This window comes from Buteo buteo, chromosome 4 (genome assembly GCF_964188355.1).
Source record: "Buteo buteo chromosome 4, bButBut1.hap1.1, whole genome shotgun sequence".
Lineage (NCBI taxonomy): Eukaryota > Metazoa > Chordata > Aves > Accipitriformes > Accipitridae > Buteo > Buteo buteo.
The window spans coordinates 52217829-52241508 of NC_134174.1; the positions used below are offsets into that span (position 1 = coordinate 52217829).

General features: G+C 37.3%; 1 protein-coding gene across 3 annotated transcripts in view; it reads right to left on the minus strand.

Annotated features, from left to right (window-relative positions):
* Positions 1-3079: 3079 nt before the first annotated feature.
* BTAF1 (B-TFIID TATA-box binding protein associated factor 1) overlaps positions 3080-23680 on the minus strand; it is a 49834-nt gene continuing 29233 nt past the window's right edge. For all 3 annotated transcript variants that reach the window (XM_075026109.1, XM_075026110.1, XM_075026111.1), the window contains 22 exons: positions 23532-23674; positions 23201-23375; positions 22522-22725; positions 18841-19267; positions 17574-17764; positions 16469-16622; positions 16276-16385; positions 14028-14229; positions 13463-13611; positions 9783-9935; positions 9133-9254; positions 8756-8923; positions 8496-8573; positions 8286-8415; positions 7451-7592; positions 7154-7284; positions 6598-6723; positions 5670-5822; positions 4855-5066; positions 4539-4698; positions 3772-3942; positions 3080-3530 (listed from right to left, as the gene is read on the minus strand). In XM_075026109.1, coding sequence (XP_074882210.1) covers positions 3384-3530; positions 3772-3942; positions 4539-4698; positions 4855-5066; positions 5670-5822; positions 6598-6723; positions 7154-7284; positions 7451-7592; positions 8286-8415; positions 8496-8573; positions 8756-8923; positions 9133-9254; positions 9783-9935; positions 13463-13611; positions 14028-14229; positions 16276-16385; positions 16469-16622; positions 17574-17764; positions 18841-19267; positions 22522-22725; positions 23201-23375; positions 23532-23674 — 3648 coding nt within the window. In that variant the 3' untranslated portion in view covers positions 3080-3383. The remainder of the gene's footprint in view (positions 3531-3771; positions 3943-4538; positions 4699-4854; positions 5067-5669; positions 5823-6597; positions 6724-7153; positions 7285-7450; positions 7593-8285; positions 8416-8495; positions 8574-8755; positions 8924-9132; positions 9255-9782; positions 9936-13462; positions 13612-14027; positions 14230-16275; positions 16386-16468; positions 16623-17573; positions 17765-18840; positions 19268-22521; positions 22726-23200; positions 23376-23531; positions 23675-23680) is intronic.

Below are 23680 nucleotides of genomic sequence, written 5' to 3' on the forward strand. Positions count from 1 at the left end.
AATAAAATCTTATATATATGAACATGTTTTCATCCTGGAAGTTTTCCATAGTTCCTAACATGGCTTAAATTGCCCTACTTCTGCTTGAATTAAGACTTACTTAGAAAAATGTGCTTGCTCATCACCTTAGTAACCTGCAGAACCATGGGATGGTAGTAAAGTGGGGGATACCGCTAATGGTAAGTGTAAGCATTTGTCTTTAAATCTGGCAGTTTTAAGGTAAAATATAAGCTTTCTACAGATAACAGGCATTTAGTACAAAGGACTAGTTCAAGTTTAGTCTTTTTTGTTAATTTGAGTTAAACTAAATTGTAGGTATGCATACCTTGGGTCTTTAGTGTAATTTTCATTTCAGCAGGCTTGAAATAAACCTCCAAAAGCATTAGGGAGCAGGATAAAAAACCCTGCCCACAATAGTCCTAACTACATTCACAGGAAGAAAGCAATTTCCTGCTTAAATGGATTCCAAAGATGATATGCATGGAGAAAGACAGACTTGTCAGATTGAAATCTGATTTTAACAAACATTTCAGAAGGCATGTTTATGCAGACTTGGTGCATGTTTGCAGAAGATAATTTTCCATTTAGTTTCAAGTAAATTTCAAGGAGTCTTAAAGGTTGGTTGAAAAGCACCATTATGTATACAGTTGGTTCCAGGCAGTTCTTCTAGCCTCGAATGTGGTCACCAGTAAGAGGGACTTAGTGTTCACAAATTAGCAAGCTTTGAATCTGGGACTAAATCATTAATTTGGAGGTCTGGCTTTGGTGACTATTGGTGTTCTTTTGATGCCATTAAATAATGGAAATAACTAGTAATTCAGTGCAAGTTACACACAATGCATCAAGCTTTGGGCATGCGTGGTTCTACTCATGGGTCATGGTTTTGGGGCCTGCAATGACTGAACTTGCAGTCAGTTCACAGTTTGGGCTATCTCTTCATTAGCAAGTAGTACAATGCAGTAAGGGCAGAGCTGTAGAGCAAAATGTTTGGTACTGAGAACCTGACATCCCTGCACTATCTTTGAAGTTTTTATTTGAGCTTAGAAATAAAAAAGCTTTTCTATTTCAGCCCAAACCCTGGTCTGATCCAGCTGAATACCCATTAAACAGGTCAAATGCAGCTAGAGGCATTCGAAGTGCATATTTCTTGCTTGAATTTTGCTCTAAGTGAATCCAGTTTGTGCACTGAGAACACTGCACTAACAAGCCAGATCATGGTAAATGGTCTGCCAGCTTGGAAGGCATAGAAAAGCTACTAGTTAAATATTAAGGTAACTAAAAATGTTTTTTATATACTTAGTGCAGTGTTCCTGCTGGTTTCCATTTTGAAAGTGTTAATTTGCAGAACACTTAAAACCAGGCAGTATGTATAATAATCTTGAAAATTATTCTAGGTTCTGCTCCCCCAACATTTTCCAGGTGCAGGAGTCTTTTTGATGTCATATCCAAGAGAGCCATCACTAAGAGTATTATGGTTGCATAGCAACCTCAGTGTGATGACTGGTTTAAAGCAGTCCTTTGCTGTGCATTTCTTTTCCAACACAAGCTAGTCTCCTACCACTGCAACTAATAAAACTCGAAGAAAAACATATTTAGTCATAAAACACTGCATAAGAGGTTTCTTTATTCAAACACCTTGTTATTTCTAGGCACTATCACCAGATTACTGCACCAAGTTAGCTTGAAGTACCCAGTATTCCAGCACTTTAATTTCTCTGCAGGCAGAACACCAAGCCCCATCTTGTCTGTCCCCCTGCTTGGATTATGAGTTGAAAGCACAACAGAAAAATTCTATGTATGAAGGTAGAACTTAAGTAATATAACACTAGTAATCCAACTGTAACTTCCAAAAGCATTAGTTTTTTTTACCTAGTCAGCTACAGTGAAAGTCTTCTCTACAGAAAAAAAACCCCCTAAACATGGACATACACAACATACAAGTTATATATTCCCAGTTTTGTTTATTTTCATGGAATGCTAATTTAGTTACAATATGTCAGTTCATAACTACTGAAATGTGACATTAATTCATCTCCAATGCTGCAGAACAGTCTTGATTTATATATATTGTTTTAAAACAATCTTATTTTACATAGTTGAGGTCTCTGGTGGTTTTTAAGCTCTGATGCTTAAGCACACAGCAAGCTACAAACCTTAGGTTTTATATTTATACATATATTCTGTGTATTCAGACAACTGCTGTAAGTTATCTATAATTTAATATTTATAAAAAGTGCATATACTGGTACATATGCACATCTAGAAACACACTTTTACTACTGCCTCCCTTTTATAAAAAGCTGTGTAACATACAGCCATATTATTCTCACTCACTGCTATTAAAGTCTTTTACTAGCTTTGTTACACAATTTCAACTATTCAATTCCCTCAAACTGAATGTAGGTACTTCTATGTATATTTCCTCCTAAAGAAAAAAGTCCTCCCTATTCCTTTAAGAAGCTTTAAATCATGCATCAGTTTAGTAAACAGTCACTTTAGCATGGATTTTAGAATCCTAGACAGTGTAAAATCTACTTCTGGAAAATTTCTGTCTGTATATTTAATTTCTTCTTTTAGTTACAAAAAATATATAGGATTGAAACATACTGAATACATGCATCTCTCAAAGTGGCTATATTCTAGCCTTATAGATAAATTAAAAAAGTACACCCTTGCTAACAGGATGCAAACATGGCCTCAAATAGGCCATTACCTGTATTTAATATAGCTCATTACATTAAAAAGTTCAAGTCAGCTGTTCTCTCAAGATGGTGTCAAAAGACTGAAGAGCATAATATATTTATACTCAATATACAAAGGTGGGTGCACACACCTAGTGCCCTTTGATTATTCAATACTTTCAAGGCTTCTAGGCTTTGCCTCTGGTGATACAAGTCCTGAAATGATCTGAATGAAATTTTAAGTTGAAAATTGTTTTTTAATATACCCTAAAAGCAAGTTGTGTTTAAAAGAAAAACGTACACTGAACAACCTGAAGTACTCACTGAAACAACTGTACAAAACTATTATAGATACAGAAAGAAATAATGGTGGACTTAACTTCAAACAGAAGTAACACTTGTTTAACACATGTAAAAACTTGCTTTGTTTTATTCTACCAAGTAAGAATTTGCAGCCTTTCAGAACAAGTAAAATTCAAACCACCTCACAAAGTTTAAAGTTCTTTTATACAGTGCAAACATTTAAGACAGATTAACTCCCCAGTGAAACAGGTGACACTACTCAGTGCCAGTCTTTTGAAGATTCTTCTTTCAATAAGTCTATTTACACATTAAGCTAAAGGTTCACTATACATGAAGTTTGCTGAATATCAGCAGAAAAATACGTGAACTAGCAGCAGTTGTATTACGAACATATGATGGTTACTTTAATGAATGCATAAAGTTTTCAAGACTGTATTCAGTGTCATACTGTTCTTGATCCCACAGTTCTCCAAGGTTTTCGAGTACTGATTTCATTGATGCTTTCCCAGAAGAGGTAGAGGTATCTGCTTTTTCAGTTTTTCCATCCTTCACAAAAGAAAATAGATCAATTAATATACAGAACAATGTTTTCAGGAATTTACTAAATTCTTCCAAAACTGATGATACTTTTGGGGAAACACCCCTTCTCCTGTTTTTCAGAGAGCTGTGTACTATTCATCATTCCAACTTCCAAGTGTTCATCTGATTAAATTTTACATTTGAAAGCAAAGCTTTTCCCCTAAGCTTACTCTATTTTTGGTAGGTATTTGTAAAAATGGTTCTTTACCTTGTCAAGAGTGAACAGATCAAGAAGCTGTTCTGTTCCCATGCTCTGTAGGCTTGTGTTTTCTTGGCTGATCACTGTATTTGCAATATTCATTTTGAACTTTTGAAGGCCCATGATCTTCTCCTCCAGAGTTCCCCTGGTTATCAGGCGATACACATTAACGACGCGTTTCTGAAAGAAAAAAGCATACTTAGCTATAAAAATACCATCTTAGGTATACAAGAAAGCATAACCTTTTAGTATTCAACATGGACAGTCTGGATGCAGTTTGGCTTGGAGTTACCCTTTAGTGACTGTACTCAGTAAGTCTGACTGATGTTAGATGAAAAGAATGAGAGCATGCCAGCATAGAGTAGAGGCACATGCAATTGCATCTGTACTCAGGAAGTTAATTTCACTGCTTTTTACAGCTGTAGACAGAGACTAACAGCAGTCACTCCTTCCCTGACCAGGTGTCAGAGGAGGACAATGCTGTGGGGCTTTCCTTCAGTTCCTTGTCTCAGTTTCATCTCTTCCTCCACTGAAGGGCAATTCTCCCCGGCCTCTCCTCAGCAGCTCAGGAAGCACAGAAGAGAAGGCATACCAAGTTCAAGATAAGAAAGTATACACTTCAACATCTGGTATATTTGCAAGAAAGCAGTATCAATGGAAGCATGGTACAAACTCCCAGACATCACTTTCATTATGTGCTACAACCTTACCCAAATTCGAAGAAGGAGGAGTTCAGCAAGGGGAAAAAAACTTAGGGGAAATTAAGAGTTTTTCACCTGCCCAATGCGATGTGCCCGATCCATGGCTTGCAGGTCTCTCATTGGGTTCCAGTCATGTTCCACAAATACTACTGTATCAGCCCCTGTTAAGTTAAGTCCCAATCCACCAACGTGAGTGGTGAGCAAAAGAACATCTATAGATGGGTCATTATTAAACCTGCATACAAAAGAGTTAAGCATGGTAAATTTCATTTAAATAATGAATTTATGAATCTCAACTTCTTTGAGGCAGACAAAAGAATAATTTTGTACCATATAAATACTATAGCTCATTACAGTTGGCCTTATATTGGTTATGAAGGGATATGCTTACCGTGAAACAATGGAATGCCTCTGACCAGCAGGTATGCTGCCATCTAGTCGCAAGTAAGTAACTGAAGGTAACTGAGGTCTGAGAAGGTCATGCTCCACTATATCCAGCATGCTTTTAAGTTGACAGAAGATAAGTACTCTATGCTGGGCCACAACAGCTTCTGTACCACTTTCTGAAGATCCACCATTCCCCAAACCACAATCTAGCAGCAGCTTAAAGTAAAAGAGCATTAAAGTGTATCATCAAAGTGACAGTAGATCTCAGGTAAATATTGACATTGATAGACTATCAAAAGTAGAAATAAGAGAAAGAATAAACTACAGAAGGAAGTCTGTAAATGACAGTCACTTAAATGACATAATGCAAAGTTTGGCTTCACTGTCAAAGTATGAAAAATTTAAGAGTTGACAGAACAGTAATTTTCTTCGTTTTGCTTTACTTACAATAGAATTTAAGTATGTAATGCAATCTAACTTTATCAAGCTCCTGTATATTAAAATAGGAGAAAAGTTTTTCTGTAACAATAGGGACAGGAGTAAGAAACAGAATAAAAATAAGTTTTGGACAAGGTAGCAAAAATTACGTAATCATCACCTTGAAGCAAGCTTGTGCTTCCCCCCCCCCCCCCCCCCCGAATTAACAGGAAAAATAGGACATATGCCTAAAAAAACCCTTTTACTCTATTTCATTTGCTATTTAACTAGGAGTTTTAAGATCAGTTTTCATATCGATTAAGTCATAAACAAAACTTGCCAAGTTGTAACATCAGTAGAGACACATAGGAAATTTAAGGCACAACATGCAAGTCTACTTACTTGTTTTAAAGCAGACAGCTTAGGTGCATGTTGGATATCTCGAAGGGATGAATTATGAGCTGCAAGTTGCTCTGTAATTCTTTTATATTCTGGATGTTGGGTTGTTAACACTAATGCTGGATGGTTGCACAGCTTCCGTAAGTATTGCAATGCCTTTAATTATTTAGGAAATGAAGTGCAAAGAAATGGTTAGCAACAACAGTTACAGAAAAAGAGTGAACAGAATTGATTGTAAGTATAGGGGCCACTCAGCCACATTCCACAATTTGTACTTTAGCATGTATTTTCATTAAAATGAAGTTGCACATTTATATTAAGAAAGCCTGTATTTCAACCTGTATCCAATAACTGTTTAGGTGCATAATGACCTTGGTTCCTGTTCCAGGAACAGTGCAAAGACTACCATTTCCCACACCGTCATGTGAGTGTACAGTATAGTAGATTGATTTGGGAGCTGTGCAGAGAATTATTTTTTCCAAGTAGTGAAGACTTAATCTGCAATTCCGTAAACTCTTCATAATTTCAGACCTAACCATAAGGAAACTTTTTTGTCCTTGTTTTAGAATCTTAATTTTGTAGTGTAACAACTGATGAGATCAAAATTAGTTCCCTCTTGTTGTGAGGTTTTGCACTTTTGGTAACTAGTTTTTAACTGAGGGTAGTATCCCAGACCCACAAAATAGTTGAACTGAACACATTAAAAAAGTTTAAGACAGTTTTATATGACTTAAGACACAAAACCATAATTTAAGCATAATAGCTATACATTACATTCCATGATCTGATCCAAAATCTCACTATTTCACTTAATACATTTGTGGCTATATGATCTAAGTTAACCATTTTTATTTTCATTTTTTATTAAACCCCAAAATAGTTACCAGAAATAAATGAACTAGGTAGTAAAAATTACTGAAGAAATCTGTACCTGAAACACATGACCTGTAGCTTTAAGCTTTGGTTTTTCAGTTTCTTCATTCAGTGAAATTGAAGAAACTGTTTCATCAATATCACATTTGGCACGAGACTTGGCAAAATCTTCATAAAGCTGAACCTGTAGACCAGGCCCCAGACAAGAGAATGAGTATGTTTTCCCTGACAGAATATGAACAGTTATCTTTAGAATTTAGTTCTGAATTATCATAAATCAAGAAAGCTATTTTATATGTAGCACAAGATCAACGTTAACAGTGGAATCTCTCACAATCTATTTTCTTTCAGCTTGTAAATTACTCTTTAAAAAAATCCATAGATGCCTAGATGTTGTTCTTGTAGAACAATGCCAGAAATTAAGCTAAAGAAATAAGTCCATTGCAACTGGACTGAAATTATTTTTTAAACACATACTAGAAAAACTTTTTAGTCCTGTTGTCCCAGACAATGTCAGAGCTGACATCAGATTTACCCAGGAATATGGAAATGGTTCCTCTGTGGTCTTAACTGTGCTGAAAAAAACTAAGCTTCCAGCCACTTTTTAAGCATACCTGTAGAGGACTGAGAATGCAATAATAATCTTGAATAATTTTGGGTGGAAGATCTTGCAGTACATCCTCTTTCATTCTCCTTAGTAGGAACGGCAGCACTTGGCGGTGCAGTGCTTCCATTGCAAGAACCCCTAGTGAAGGCAACAGAAGCAGTACTTTAAAATTTCCTCCCCCCCAGAACATTCAGCCCCCACCCCAATCTCTTATGTTGGAATTGACTACACTTTCTCTTTTCATTAGCAGTTCTCATTTAAAGAAAGAAAACAAGAAAACCAAGACTCAACATTTGATCCTTACCAGCCTCTTGTTCTCGACTGGAGCTTCGGGCATCTCTACTTGCCAGTATTGGCTTGCCATAACGAGCTGCAAATTGGCGTTCAGTACCCAAAAATCCTGGCATAAGGAAGTCAAACAACGACCACAACTCTAAGACGTTGTTCTGAGCATAAAAAAATAATTTGTTAAATTATTTTCAAGAGTAATGAATTGTTACAAGTTATTAGAAACATTTCCATACATATTTAACACTGCCTATAAAACACTACAAACATAACACTTCAACATACTTTTGAGCTCCTGGAACTTGGTGGCTCTTTCATCAATCTATCATCAACGTGAGTTACAGGAAGACCTGTACATGCACTTTAACATACAAATGGACTTTTCTACTGTGCCTGATGTCTTAAGCCACACCCTGAGTTCTTTTGGACAACAAAACCCAGGAGACACCAGTGGTCTTAGTCCTGGATGAGACACATACTTCACAGACAAGTCATTAGGACAAAGCCCAAAATCTGGAGTTCAAGTTGAGTTTCTTGCTAATTTCACTAGAGACATAAGGAAATGCTCTCTCCCCTTCCCTGCCTGCTACTTAAAGAACAAATGGTAAAGAAAGTCTTGTTGCCAACTTTTGAGCCCCCTTAGTACCATGGATCCTGCACCTGCTTCCCCTGTACGTAGGTATACTAGGAAAGGGAAAAGATAGTTTCAAGCATTTAGCAATAAAAGGCTTTTTTTACAATGTATACTTTGAACAAGATGACTCTGATAAAAAGCATAAAGACTCCAAAATACATCTCTTTTGCTTGCTTTCTACTACTCACTCAAGTTCTCAGGAAAAAAAAGCAGTTACCTGGATTGGTGTCCCAGAAAGAATTATCCTGTAATTGGCCGTCAGCTGTTTTACTGCTTTTGACAGCTTTGTTTTTCCATTTTTTATTACATGGCCTTCATCAAGAATGCAGTAATTAAACTTAATATTTCTAGAAAAGAAGAACATAGACTTAAGTAGCATTTAAAATTCTAAGCTATTAAAAACCTCAGAAAACAAATCAATTCTTACCTGAAGAAGTCAATGTCATTTCTTACAACATCATATGAAGCCACTATGAGATTGTGTCTTTTCACCTGGTGTTGTAATCTTAAGAAAAAAGATGAGATCATAACTAAAGCGTTCTTTACATGTATTATTTCAGCCTTTAAAGATACCATCACAAGTTTTACCATGCCCACAAACTATGCTTCAGTAGTAGTAGTAAAGCGAATTGCAAAATTCTGTGTGGTATTTTACTCTACCAAAGTTATTAATGCAAAATACATTACCTTGCTCTCTCAGTAGGAGGTCCTGTATAGTGCAAAGGATTAAGATATTCTTTTGAGCAAAATTTGCCCACTTCATCCACCCAGTGTCCTGTGAGTGTAGGAGGGCACACCACCAAGGAGGGAAGAGGAACACTGTCCACCAGTTTTGTTCTTGCATATTCTTGAGCCCTTTAAGAATATCAAAGCAAGTTTGAAAAAATTTGGTTTTCACAGGATAGTTGAGGTTGGAGGGGACCTCTAGAGGTCATCTGGTCCAACACTCCTGCTCAAGCAGAGCCACCTACAGCCAGTTGTCCAGGACTATGTCCAGAATCATTACAATAGATAAAACCTATCATTAAAGGCTTTAAGATAGCATGTTATTTGTTTAAGCTTACCTGAGGCAGTGATCACCTGCAAGAATGCAAATGGATTGTAGAGTCTTTCCTAAGCCCATGTCATCACAAAGAATTCCATGAAGTTTGTATTTATTGAGAAATGCCAGCCAGTTCACTCCATCCTGAAATCAGAAAATAAGAAGAGTACCTCAGAAGTAAAAACTGGCTTTTGGCTAGTTAAGCTTCAGTTCAAACATCTGTATGTTCTATCATCCATCATTGCCAAACTATGAGCTTGTTTCCCACCACGAATGCATCCACTACAGCCCATTCACTCAAAGCAGGCGGGAATAAAGGGAGAAACATAAGCAGTCAAACAGTACAACAAGGCCTAGCTTTGCAGTAGTGGGCTGCCAAAGTCACCTTAAGCAAAGCACAACAGCCCACTGGCCATTCCCTGAGAAAAATGGCAGGATCCAGAGAAGTGGGGGGCAACCCACCATTAAAAGAAAAACAGTACAAATGGCATGCATTACTTAATTTGTTCTTCCTTACCCAAGAGTCCAAGATACACGCCACACAGCTAAAAATAAAGAACCGAAAAAACCCACAAGCAAAAAAATCCAGCACCCAAACAACTCCTATCCTTCCATAAAACTGTATCATACTGGAACCTATTGCTCTCTTCAAATAAGAGTATAAGCTGTTACCTGCTGATATTTTCTGAGCTCTGCTTTGATTGGTACTGGAATTTTATAGTTTTCCAGTTTTTTTCCATCCAATAATTGTTCCAGAAAGTGACGTTCTTTAGCTTTCATTCGGATTAATTCTTCAGACATGTTTGGTGGATCTGGTATACCAGCCTAGGATAATATTTTTAGAGCAGTAATGTAAGGGCTATAGTACTTAGTTCTCACACAGACAATAAGAAATAAAACCTCATACCAGCTTAGACATTTATAAACAGATGGCAAAGATCTGCAGTCTTCTCAATTGTATAAGTCTAAAATCAGTGCTATACTTGTTTGATTCCTTGCAGATCAACTCATCCAGGGTTGTAGGGTGCAAAAGACAAATTCTGCCCCAAAGGACACTCTGAAAAGCTTGATACAGTTGCACAGAAGAGGGGAAATCCTGGTCATGCTTCTAAGATTTTACGAAGACTGAGCTATTCTACCTCTAACCAGAGAGTCTGTCTGGCTAGAGAATCCTTTGACACCCATTTCTCCTTAGCCACAATCTACCACCCAAAGTTAGATGGATTCTTCTCCTATTGTCATGGTTTAACCCCAGCCAGCAACTAAGCACCACGCAGCCGCTCACTCACTCCCCCCCATCCAGTGGGATGAGGGAGAAAATCGGGAAAAAGAAGTAAAACTCATGGGTTGAGATAAGAACAGTTTAATAGAACAGAAAAGAAACTAATAATGATAACACTAATAAAATGACAACAGTAGTAATAAAAGGATTGGAATGTACAAATGATGCACAGGGCAACTGCTCACCACCTGCCGACCGACACCCAGCTAGTCCCCCGAGTGGCGATTCCCTGCCCTCACTTCCCAGTTCCTATACTAGATGGGACGTCCCATGGTATGGAATACACCGTTGGCCAGTTTGGGTCAGGTGCCCTGGCTGTGTCCTGTGCCAACTTCTTGTGCCCCTCCAGCTTTCTCGCTGGCTGGGTATGAGAAGCTGAGAAATCCTTTACTTTAGTCTAAACACTACTTAGCAACAACTGAAAACATCAGTGTTATCAACATTCTTCGCATACTGAACTCAAAACGTAGCACTGTACCAGCTACTAGGAAGACAGTTAACTCTATCCCAGCTGAAACCAGGATACCTATGGATGTTAGTGGAATTAGATCTAAAGTGATACTGAAATCCATAGGATGAATTCAAGCAGTTAGAAACTATTGGGAAAAAGAAAAACCTAAACCTCTCCAGGTTTGCAGCAGCAGACCTTGGCTTCCCAGGTAATTCCCATACTAGGCTGGAAGCCCAAAGAAGCTATCCGGGGACCAGATAGGTTCATTCTTGCTTGCTAATAATATATACAGTAGTAAAAGAAGCACTGATAATTTTCCATCATCACATCTGTCATCCCAGTTTTCTGGGCTGCATCCATCTTTAGTTACCTTTACTTCAAAACCCAAGTTACTAATCACTTAGGCTGAGAAGAAAAACTATCACATAATTCTACCACGTATGTGGTTAATAAGGAAGGGGGAAAACTAACCCAGATTTCAGATGTTAGAAGTGCTCCAATAAGGTATTTAAGTACATACATACACACAGACAACTGCCAGCTTGTTCAAACTGCTCTTCCTACCCTCCTTTTTAAAAGAACCTCTGAAATGGGAATACCATGCCAGTTGACTTGGTTCAAGTATATTGCCAACTTGCAGCATGACTGCTTATCAATAAGACAAGACAGATTAAGTTGAACCATTTATCTTACAATCCTTCTCTCAGTCATTTTTGTTTTTATGGTTGAATGAATAATGAAATTGAGAATAAAGATACAGGAAACTGAGCATAGCCAAGTTCTCACAACTCATTTATTGCTATTGCTTCTAATTCCTCACAGGTAGAAACCAACACAAAAATACAGATTAGAAACTCCATGCTTATTCAGACCTCTATCACTTTTTCTCATCCAGCAGCTGAATTCAGGTCTTGCATTTTAGGCAGCATATAAATGCCAGCAACAAACACAAAAGACTAGACAGACTTTCTGTTTTGTTACAGAACTGTAAGTCATGCTTCAGGGTCATGAAATCAAAAGAGTAGAAAGTTTTTGTTTTAATAATACCACTATAACTAGTGAAAACTGTAAGGGTTTGTCTTATGAGACGTCTGCAAGACCACCCTAAAGTCTTCCCATTTAAATAAGTAAAACTGTATCCATAAAACACCACTCCATAAGTTTTTTCAAACAAAGCATGTGTGAAACTTTGTCTATGAAAACTTGATAATAAGGTTATTTCAATCTCAAAAAAGGATTCCTTAATGATGTATTTCCCCATGAAACAACTATTTCCCTAGTCCCTATCAGTCTACCCCCTCTACTCTTTCCACTGAGATGACTCCAAACCCCCTCTACAGTTATCAATTTAAATTCCCTGTTTGGCCTAACATTTAAAATTGCTAGCATTCAAAAGACTGTCCCACAACAGTACTGGCATTTTCTCTCATTATTAATCTACTTCACTCCCAGTTTGCATATTTTTAAGTTTGCATATTTAATAGTTCAATATCCGATACTGAACTCCCTTAACTGGAAAGGGAAGTCCTAAGGGAGTGCTTGAGTTACTACAGAAAAGAAACATGAACTGATCATGCATATGTATGCAATTAATAAAACAAGTAGTCTCATTTTAAGAGATGCTCACTAAATTCTATTAAAATAGCTTTAAAAAGCAAATCTAAGCTACATGTATTCCATAGGACTGCATTTAGATGCATATGAAGGGCACTGGTGTAAGTGGCCTTGGAATGAACAGCAGCATGCCAGGAATTAATTTCTACTTTGCTCACTTTCAACTTTTTCAACATTTCGGTGCAAGCATATAGAAAGTGTTCCATTTAAGGCAGATTGCTAATTATCAGATCCTAAGGTTCTATTATGCCAAATTAAAAGAAATGAGATAATAAAAGGTACTAAACCCATTAAATGAACTTTTTTTTTTCCATTAGAAACATGCAAACAAACTGTCTTCTATTACCATCTGGTGGTGGAAATAAGTTAGAAGCCTTGTAGTCCCTAAAGTGCAATATTAGAAAGTGTCTGAGGTATGCAAGTTGTAGTAGGAATGAGAAACTGAAGCAAATCTGTACTGATTAAACACTACTGGATCATAAAATGCATATTATTTTGTCCAAAGCTGTAGGGTGGGGCTTTTTGATTTTAAGAACTAGGAATAAGTAACTGTACTTAACTCCACACTATTTCTACTACTGCTATTTCATTTTTTCCTTTGAAATAAATATTGCTTTTCTACGCATTTCTCTTGACCACATACTCAACACCACACATAGGAGAGAGCACATACAACTCCTAACACTTTTGAGCCAAAACTAGCAACAGCAGCCTTATACACAATTAACAAATATACACTTTAACTTCATGTACACAGTTGAAATGAGTTTCTTATAAAGAGAAATTTTACTTTAACATTAATTTAGAAAATTACTAACAGACAGTCCAGTTTTACTCATTTTACATTATAAAGGATGCATCTTCAATTACCTGTTACAAACTCAACATCTATAAAAACAGTTACTTATTCAGCATTTAACAAGCCAGAAGCTTGAACTTTGTGGCTGGTGAAAAAGTGGATACAGCACAGTTCACATACTTAGTATACTTACAACTTGAGCTTACCTCAAGAGGCATTAGTCTAATCAGTGTTGCAAAGCACTGAGTAGCCATAAAGCGTACACTGTTTGTCTGATCACTCATTCTACCCAGAACTGGAACCACTAGAAGAACGATGTATGGAACAATACCAACATCCAGCTGCTCCATTACACCTGAATCAGTTATTAAGGAAATCGGTTTTACCAGTTCAGGATTGTCTAACATCAATATATACCTGGCAGATTTCACACTCAAGAGGTAAAAGTCATTAACACATTACATTCAGATGAACAAGATTTCTACTAACAAAGCAATAGAGGGGGAGCAAGCCTGGTCTACCCAGTTAAATTTAGCCCAGTGAATTCCATGGTTTGAGAAGCTGAATTACCTCCACCAAAACTTCATTTGATAGATGAAATTAAGGCAATAGGAATGAAAGTTTCTTCTATTTCTTGTCTACAGGAGAAAAACAGCTTAACATTTTATTTCATTCCTCCTCCCATTTTTTTTTCAGGCAACAGTTTTTGTTCCTCCTAATCATGCAACTGCAAAGAAGTTTCTGCATTTTTGAATACTCAGGCAAGGATACATGCAAGTGCTTCAATTGCACCTTCTTGTTTGGTGTTGTCATCTATTGCTCCCAACCATGGTAGAACTTTCTCTAGGAAGATATTCATTGTTTCCATGGTAGCTATTTTGCTCATAACACCTACACAACGAGCAGCCATGTGTCTCACCGCAGTGCTGGGATGTTGAAGGCACATATAAAGATGAGGCAAATGCTGTATTAACTGAATAGCAGAACAAGATGGGTGAAAAAAGGTTAATATAAATCATAAACAAATGACTGAATTATTTTGAAGTAAACAGTCTTTTTTAAGCCACTGTTGCCTCCCAAAGACTGCTTGAAATGGCTCCTTCACAAGATCTAATTGTTTAGAACTGAAAATTGTTTCAGAAGACAGACAACTGAACTTTGAACAAGTATTACTACCCAAATAGAGTTAAAATTCAGAGTAACAGAATCTTCAGGGTTTTAGTCAAAATGAAAATTAAAGAAGCCCTTGATAATTAAGGAAGTGTTTCACACTGGAAAAATACAGTACTAAGTACTCAGAACTTTTCATTAAAAAAGAATTATTGCTGAAATACAGATACATAGATTCAAGAATTCCTTCCAGCTAACAAATTTGTCCTAGATTCATCCCATTTATGTTTAGGCAGATTAATTATCCATGTTGGGAGTCTTATGAACTCTGTGTGACAAGACAGACACCCAGAAGGAAACTCACATCTTCCCAAGAGGGTACATGTGTACATACATGTCCTTCATCAGCACAAACAACATATTTTTGTCAGATATCTTAAAACAGATGGTCAGGTTTTTCCTAGTGTGGAAGTCCCTAAATATTAGCTTTGATGAACCAATTCCACCCTTTTTGAATTCCTATGATTTTTTTTGAGACCTGTATATAGTATTACCTCCCTCAAAACCAATCTACACATTAACTACATACCATATGTATGTATATAAATATATGAAATACATATATGAAATACATCATATGCTAAATTCACTCAAAATCACTTCAGTATTTTATTAAAATAGATAAGAAACAATGCCATGTGTGCCATATGAATCCTCTCCATCTACTCAGAATTCTACAGCCATTCCTTATACCCATCCTTTCCCATCATATCCTTTCCAGAAAAAGTTCTGGCCTACTTATTCCTTGCATGGGAGCCTTTTCACGTATTTTATCATCCTGTTGCCCTTCTCTACACCTCTTCCAGTGCTACTACATTTATTCTGAAATATAGTACTGCAAATAGGCTAGAACTGAAAATTGTGTTCAGATCTAGGCATAATGACAAATTCCTTGTTCTGTTCTTTTCTTAAGTTTCTATTGTTTTTTTTAACCAGTATTTTACATTCAGCTGGTATTTTCACAGAACTACCCTAACTCCAGGATCTCTCTCCTCAGTAGAAATAGTCAGTTCAGAGCCTACTACTGCATCTAAAATGTTAAGTCTTTTACAATAAATAATAATTTATTACAATAAATAAATAAACAAGAAATAAAAAAACGATCAAATGCAGTCTACTTGGGTGCAAACTGAAGTTTCCCATAATTTTTGCATTCCCTGTACAGGGACCCTTCTGACAACCTTAAGCCTGTTACACAGTAGTCAGGCAGTAAACTGTGCAGTCTTTATTACTACCATTTTTCCCCCTACTCTGGCCACACAAACTACACATCAGTCTATTAGAAGTCAACCCATTTCAGTTAGCCACATAATGCAGCATAACAACATTTTTTTTCTGTACTTTAATAACAAAGAGAAGGCATCATATTAGCAGTCTGTTCTCCAGGTTTAGGAAATCTGGAATTAGAAAAAGCAGAATTGAGACACTGACTTCAATGTGACACAATAGCATAATTATTATCATAACACAAACTTTAGACACAATCTTGTTTGGGCATCTCATCCAGAAAAGGATAGGCCGAGGCTAAATTGTACGCAGGTGTTTACTTTTGTGGTTTATTCTACAACCTGCATAAACAAATACAGAATTTAACATCCTATAGGACACAGGGAAAAAGCAACTTTAAAACATAACAGCTTAACTGCTGAAGACAGAAGGCTATGTCTTCCATTTATCAAGACTAGGATACAGGACTTGGAGAACAGGCAGACTAGCAAGTGAATAAACACACCATTTGAGCAAAACTAGAAAAACATCTAAAAAGAAACCTTACAAAACAAGGACTTAAAACAGCGGCAATGAACAGACTGAATTGCTTCATACAAAAGCTGCTTTGCAATATGATTACCAGAGGATGTAGCTGAGTATCCATTGAAGCTGCTGTTGTTTCAAAAACCTGCAAAGAATTTACTAGCTCCTGGGCAGGAGCATCTCCTTTTTCCAGTAAGGACTTCCGGTCTGTAAAAAGCAGAAAAGGTGTCCAGTTTAAGACTGACATACCAGCCTACCAGCCCCCCAGCTTAAATCAGAAGTGTAATTACCAAAATTATTTATGTGAATGTTGTTCCTTAATGAACCAACCATAGCATCCCAGAGATGTGGCAAACCCGTTGCCATTCCAGCACCAAAATGTTTAGCTATAGTAGATAAGGCAAATTCAGCTCCTCTTCTCTGTACAACATAAGGTTTCTGAGCCTAGAATTAAACAAAGTTGTGAAGACAGATACATTTAAGAAAAACAATTCTTTTCAGGGAGGCTCCCATTGTTATATAGGCATTCAATTCTGATTGTGTTCATAGCTACCTACAACAGATTCACAAAGAAGAAAATCCATCAGCGAGTTATTTAACTTCTTTATACAGGTAAAAAATTGAAAATATTTTATAGCAGATTATTTGAATCCTATAAATTTGGGGATTTAGCTTTTGCTGACACAGGAACATTTCATCAAGAGGTTTTCCAACTGTTTCCAGTTCAAGAACCTCAGATATCACCAATATAGGGACACCAAGAACAGTAACATGCTAGCAAAACTTCCCAAAAACCAATACTTGATTTGTTATTAAGCCCTTTCCCTTGTTCCCACACTCTTCAGAAAGTAGAATTGATAAAAATCACTTTAACAATTAAGAGCAAAAATCCACAACACTCTTTAGGAATCACAGTCCTAACTAGGATCTTATTAAAACATACTGAAGGTTCATATGAATAAAGCAGTAACAAAAAATTTTAGCGTTTCAAGTGTGGAAGTCCCATGTACATCCTAAAGCCAGTCATATTTCACATACTGTTTTTAATGCTTCAGAGCATCCATTGTGCATCAAGATGACCAACACTAACATGGGTAATGGGACACAATCACAGCAGTTTGTGGAAATCCATTTGCATAGATTTATCGAGTTATTCATATTCTGTACTAAAATGTAAAATATTTCAGGAGTTGTTTTAAATCTTCAGTGTGTCATTAAGAAAACTATCACCATCAATGAACATATGCTGCTTGCATCAAACTTTTACGTCAACTCAGTTCTCTCACAGAAAGATCCCAGATATCCGTATTATAACACTATCAACTCCAGAGAATTCAAAGTAATGGAAGGGAGGGGTGGATGTGCAAGTTGCAAATGCCAGTTTTTGAAATTTACCTCATCAAGTTCAGTAGGAATGCTTCCACTACTGCCAGTGGGGAGATCTGCAATTGGGGCTTTTGGAGCTTTTGGAGTAGGACCTCGCCGACTTGTGATGGCAAAAGCAGCTTTCTGATGCCTGTACAGTGTAATTATTCCCCTGTGCTTAGTAACTGTATGATGCATCCCATCTTTATCAGAGTTGGGCCCTGAAGGAAAAAAGAGAACAGGTGACAACTTAAGCTGCAGTTTAAAACACAGGAAGTGATGGCTACCTACAAGTCATCTGCAGATTTCAATGTGCTTTAAAATAAAAAAACAAAACAAAAAACTGTGTCATCGTCCTCAAGGATGGAAAAATTTAAGTATAGAGTTACTCTGTTAAGAGCACATTACAGACTTGGCATGAAAAATCTAAATGTGCAAACTGCCACATAAATTGTTATTCATCAAGAAACACAGATAACAAAACTTCAGTCAAATACAGAAAGTTTGCACAAGTTTTTTTTTATATAAAGCAACACATTATGTTCTAAAGTTTAAACAAACTTACATTGTGTCCTTTATAAACAGTTCAAGACTTCTATCATGATACAACAGCAGATGCCATCAGTATCTTTGGATTTGTTGATATTTCTATTTGTGCTAATCAGCTTAATTTTTAATCAGATATGAACGTTATTCTACTCTGAGATGAAGGAGGACACATTAATTAAGAAAAAGTAAAATGTGTAACAGTCAAACCTTAAAAGCAGATTAGAATCTTGCTGAGTATTAAGTTCTTAATTTGTGTTGTTTATTCGATCCATACATTTTTAGCAAGGGACAGTCATTTAAAAAAAATCCATGACCATAGCATGCACAGGATTATTTGTTCATTTCCAACACTGTCCTCATCTTTTTTTAATCTTACTATTAGCCTATGGAACATAACAAGCCAGACTTTTTTCTAACAGGCTACTCTTATTTCCATACTTAATTTCAATTAAAAGCTTCATAAGATATGTAAATGAAATGTGATAAGTGGATAATCACTGAGTAACAGTAAATAACTGAAAATTGGAACTAAGGTCTTTTATACGTACATTTTCTGAAAACTATACACATCATTAGTTGCACACAGTGTGTAGTTTAAGATACCTAAATGAAATAATTACTAATCAACAAAGGCTCAGTTGCTGGCATTTTAGAAACACTGAAAACAAGACTTACTCAAGTACTCATTTTAACTGTTCAGAGACAAGCACAGACATTTTAAGAATCCTGGCAGTCTTAGATATCATACCTTTTGAGTTTTCATGGCTACTCTGAGGCTGTGCAGGACATGCTGCTAGTGGGGTAAGATGTGGATCCACACAGAGGGAGTTGCAGAGATTTTTTATAATCTTTGAGTTGGGACAAGGAGACCTTGTTGTACACTGCTGAAGCAACTTTGCTATAGATGAAGCCACATAGTTTTGTACTAGAGTATTCTCCTCCTTTTTGATAGCTTCCATTAAGGGTTTTATAACAGGATTTAGTTTTTCTGGAAGTTGCTGCAAGTTCACAACTGCACATGCAGTAAATGTATGGACTCGCAGATGCAACACTTGCCATTCTTGATTTGTTTCTGTAACGGTCATTTGGACTTGTTGTCGTTTACTGTCCAACTGTTGTAGAATTTTAGGACTCAAAGTAAAGGATGATGTCACTTCGTTGAAAACAGAAGTAACCTAATAAAAAAAGAAGAGTTACAAACCTGTTTCATTTACTGTAAAATGGGATATCCTCTGAAAACTATGGTTTTCATGGTAGAACATGAGTCACTTCACCATCAATTATTCTATTGTATGAGTATTATCATCTCGATTTTTTCAGCAAATAGTAGGAAATACTCCAAAATGTAATTGCTGGAATCTTGAACTGCAGCTCAAGGGCAAAATCAGGCATATTATGAACATTTCAAGTCTAGACTCCCAAAGCTAAAAGAGGAGTTTACATACTCCTCCAAATTTCGATTGTCCTGTATCTGCCAGGTATATCCACAAATTCTGGCAATACATAACCACGTGACAGATAAGCAAAGGAGAATGTTATGAATACAAGAGGCCAGAAAGGATGTGCAAGGTCCCATGCATGGAGAAGTTGTTTCTAAGCTGATTTTCTTTTGAGGAAAAAGACTGGGATGAAAATCTAAGGAAAAAAATCAGCACAACACAGTAGTTGGAGAACTTGCATATCCTCCGCCAGTCACAACTGGCTGACTACTGTTGCTCAAATCTTTCACAGGAAACAGATTAAAAGCAATGTGGAACATGGAAATGATAGAGATAGTTAGGCTCTTAAGTACAGGAAAGATGACAGCTGTTAAGAAGGTTAGTCTGAGGGGGGCTTTTTGTTGTTTTTTTCGCCTTTTACTTTTAAATGTTCAGGTCAAGTCTTTCAACTATTAGACTTGTACTGCTTCATTCTGTAGATACCTCAAGTTCTATTTCACATGACCTTGATGACTAGAATGACCAAAGGATGCAAGAAATATGAATAGCAAGAAGGAGCACAGGGTTTTTCCGTCTGACATATGAAGACCCCATACTACAATGCAGAGTAGGTCTGGTGTCTGTATTTCAAGGAAACCTGAAGAGTTGAAAAGGGTGCAGAAGACAGCCATAGAAAATAGCAAATAGTTGTGGAATGAGTCTTCTAATACAGAATGGAAGTCTTCTGGAAAAACATGCATTGGTCAAGCAGTCCTGTTACTAGACTAAAGAGTAAAAAGTTGAGATATATGAAAACTCCTGTACTTCACAGACTATGAGCTCACATGATTCTGTCTGGCTTTACCTTGGGAATTTATTCATTTTAGATAATAGCTATAATCAGACTGGGTGCCAAAAGCCCATATACACTATCATCTATAACTTTAAAGATATGTTGAGATTTCCAAGTTAAGCTACTGCATATTACTTCATAAATACTACCCTCTGAGAATTTCAAGATCCATCATACTACAGTCATCATGGCCATAATCATTGTGCTGGGTTTGGCTGGGGCAGAGTTAATTTTCTTCATAGTAGCTAGTATGGGGCTATGTTTTAGATTCGTGCTGGAAACTGTTGTAAATTCAGGGATGGTTTTTGTTACTGTTGAGCAGTGCTTACACAGAGTCAAGGCCTTTTCTGCTTCTCACCCCACCAGTGAGGAGGCTGGGGGTACACAATTAGTTGGGAGGGGACACAGCTGGGACAGCTGACCCCAACTGACCAGAGGGATATTCCAGACCATATGATATTATGCTCAGCAATATAAAGCTTGAAGAAGGAGGAAGGGGCAAACATTTGGAATTATGGCATTTGTCTTCCCACGTAACCATTACGCACAATAGAGCCCTGCTTTCCTGCAGATGGCTGAACACCTGCCTGCCCATGGGAAGTGGTGAATGAATTCCTTGTTTTGCTTTGCTTGCATGCACAGCTTTTGCTTTACCTATTAAACCACCTTTATCTCAACCCACAAGTTTTCTCACTTTTACCCTTCTGATTCTCTCTCCCATCCCACCAAGGGGGAGTGAGCAAGCAGCTGTGTGGTGCTTAATTGCCAGCTGGGGTTAAACCATGACAATCATACAAACTTAAACCTTCTCTTATTCTTCCCCTTATCCTCAGCATCCCAGTTGCTCACACGAAACATCCAGGATCCTAATCCCACTGCTCCCCCACCCCAAAGCTGCACCACATCCATCACCATTCCTTCAACCCCCAAACCTACACAACCCTTCCATCCCAGTCCTCTTTTATTTTGCAGGCTCTCAAGTCCACAAGCTCTTCATTTACATGCTACCTCATCTGTCCATACTCATCTTTCTCTCTGCTTAAGAGGCCAGTCTGGGGTTAGAAGAATGACCTTTTAGTTTGTTGTCCCAGCACAGAAATCATAGAATCATTTAGGTTGGAAAAGACCCTTAAGATCATCAGGTCCAACTGTTAACCTAGTACTGTCAATTCCGCCACTAAACCATGTCCTTAAAGTACCACATCTATACATCTTTTTAAATACCTCCAGGAATGGTGACTCCACCACTTCCCTGGGCAGCCTGTTCCAATGCTTGACAACCTTTTCAGTGAAGAAATTTTCCTAATATCCAATCTAAACCTCCCCTGGCACAACTTGAGTCCGTTTCCTCTCATCCTATCGCTTGTTACTTAGGAGAAGATACCAACACCCACCTCACTACAACCTCTGTTCAGGTAGTTGTAGAGAGCGATCGAGGCCTTCCCCGAGTCTTCTTTTCTCCAGGCTAAACAACCCCAGTTCCACCAGCTTCTCCTCATAAGACTTGTGCTCTAGACCCTTCACCAGCTTTGTTGCTCTTCTTTGGACATGCTCCAGCACCTCAATGTCTTTCTTGTAGTGAGTGGCCCAAACCTGAACACAGTCCTCAAGGTACAGCCTCACCAGTGCCAAGTACAGGCGGATGATTACTTCCCTAGTCCTGCTGGCCACACTATTTCTGCTTACAGACCTTTTCATATCAAGAGCTACTTTCTGTTAGCACATCTAACACTGATGTTTTCTGACTGAAAAAGACAAGACAATTGAGCAGCCAGGAAAAAAACCCCACTTTTAAAACACATGAGTGGGGGGTCAGGCAGAGAAGGTCTAGAATCTACAGTTTATTTACTAGTCTTTCGAGAGTGGCAGGTTCCTGCCTGCTTTGTTTTCTTCTGTGTAGATTTCAATAGTGAATCTACACCTGGAATCAGAAAACTCAATTTCTTCTCCTGTTAAGTATGTACCTTGCATTCTACTCAATGTTTGGCACAGTCTGTAAACACCACAGGGAAGTGGTATCTATTACATATCTCATATCAAAGGATGCATAAAGTCACCACATTATTTCTGAAAGTTATTGTCTGTGTAATAATTATGCTGAAGATTTATTTCAAGACAAGAATAGATTTGAAGGAAGGGCAGGCATGCCTCTACTTACCAGCTCATTAGCTTGATCTATTGTAAATACACTGCAGTTTACTCTGTTTCCAATGTCAATGTGTGCATCAGCTAACAAGGAGATGAGTTGTTTACATTCATTCTGCATTCGCGTAAAAGGAACAGCAATTTCATCATAATAGAGATGTTCAGAAAGAACCCCAAGTAAACGAGGCTGCACACAAATGGCCACAGTTCTACACTCCTATAACAGGAAAAGACATGATTTGTATTTGAGTAATCACAATCTTTTGTTCAGTTTTGGGCACTAAACAGAGCAATCTAGCTACAAAAATCCAGTTTCCAGAGGCACCAATAACATTTGTAACCTGTATTAAAGATTATGAACAAAATCTTCAGTCTGCCACTAGAACAGAAGTGATAGCGAACACAGGGAAAACAGTCATGTTAAAAGGAATCATTGACCTTGGATAACATGCATCTTGAGAATAGACTTATTCGTAGAATAAATGTGAACATATTTACTGATTCATAGTTCTGACAGTTGGCATTTAGCTACCAAGTAACATATTCCTCCATTGTCTAAATCAAGATTTTAGTATTTAGATGTATAAATACCATTTTAGCTTATCAACTGAAATTTTATTTCAAGCTAAGTAGCAGACGACAAGCTGTGGATTAAGATAGTAAAATTTATTTTTGCTACAGAAACATCCTACCTTTTGCAAGGCTGCCCACTCACAGATTACTAATGCAACACTAATCCTCTGCAAGGCAGATTTAGAATTCAAGTGGAAGAGCAGTAGCTGAGCTAATGATTCAGCTGGCTTTATTTCTTGAGTAACAGTATTTACACCTGGGTCACAAATGCAGCAACAAAGTGCTCCTAGCAACCTGACAAAAGGAGAAAGAACAGTGTTAATTACTCTGCAATTCGCAATTCAAAATCAAAATGCCAAAAAAGTCTACATAATTAGATTGACAAAAACATTATATAATGAAAAAGATAAATTGCTTTTAAATATTTTTTCAGATTTCCGATAAACTGACTTTGCTGCCATCATCCGAGCTCGCATGACAACATAATCCCTGGTTGCTGGATCTTCTGCAATGCTGTCTGCCCCAGCAATATATTCCTGAATCACTTCCTTATTCTGGGTTTGACCTTGACGCAGTTTAGCACCTGCCTTTTCCTATGG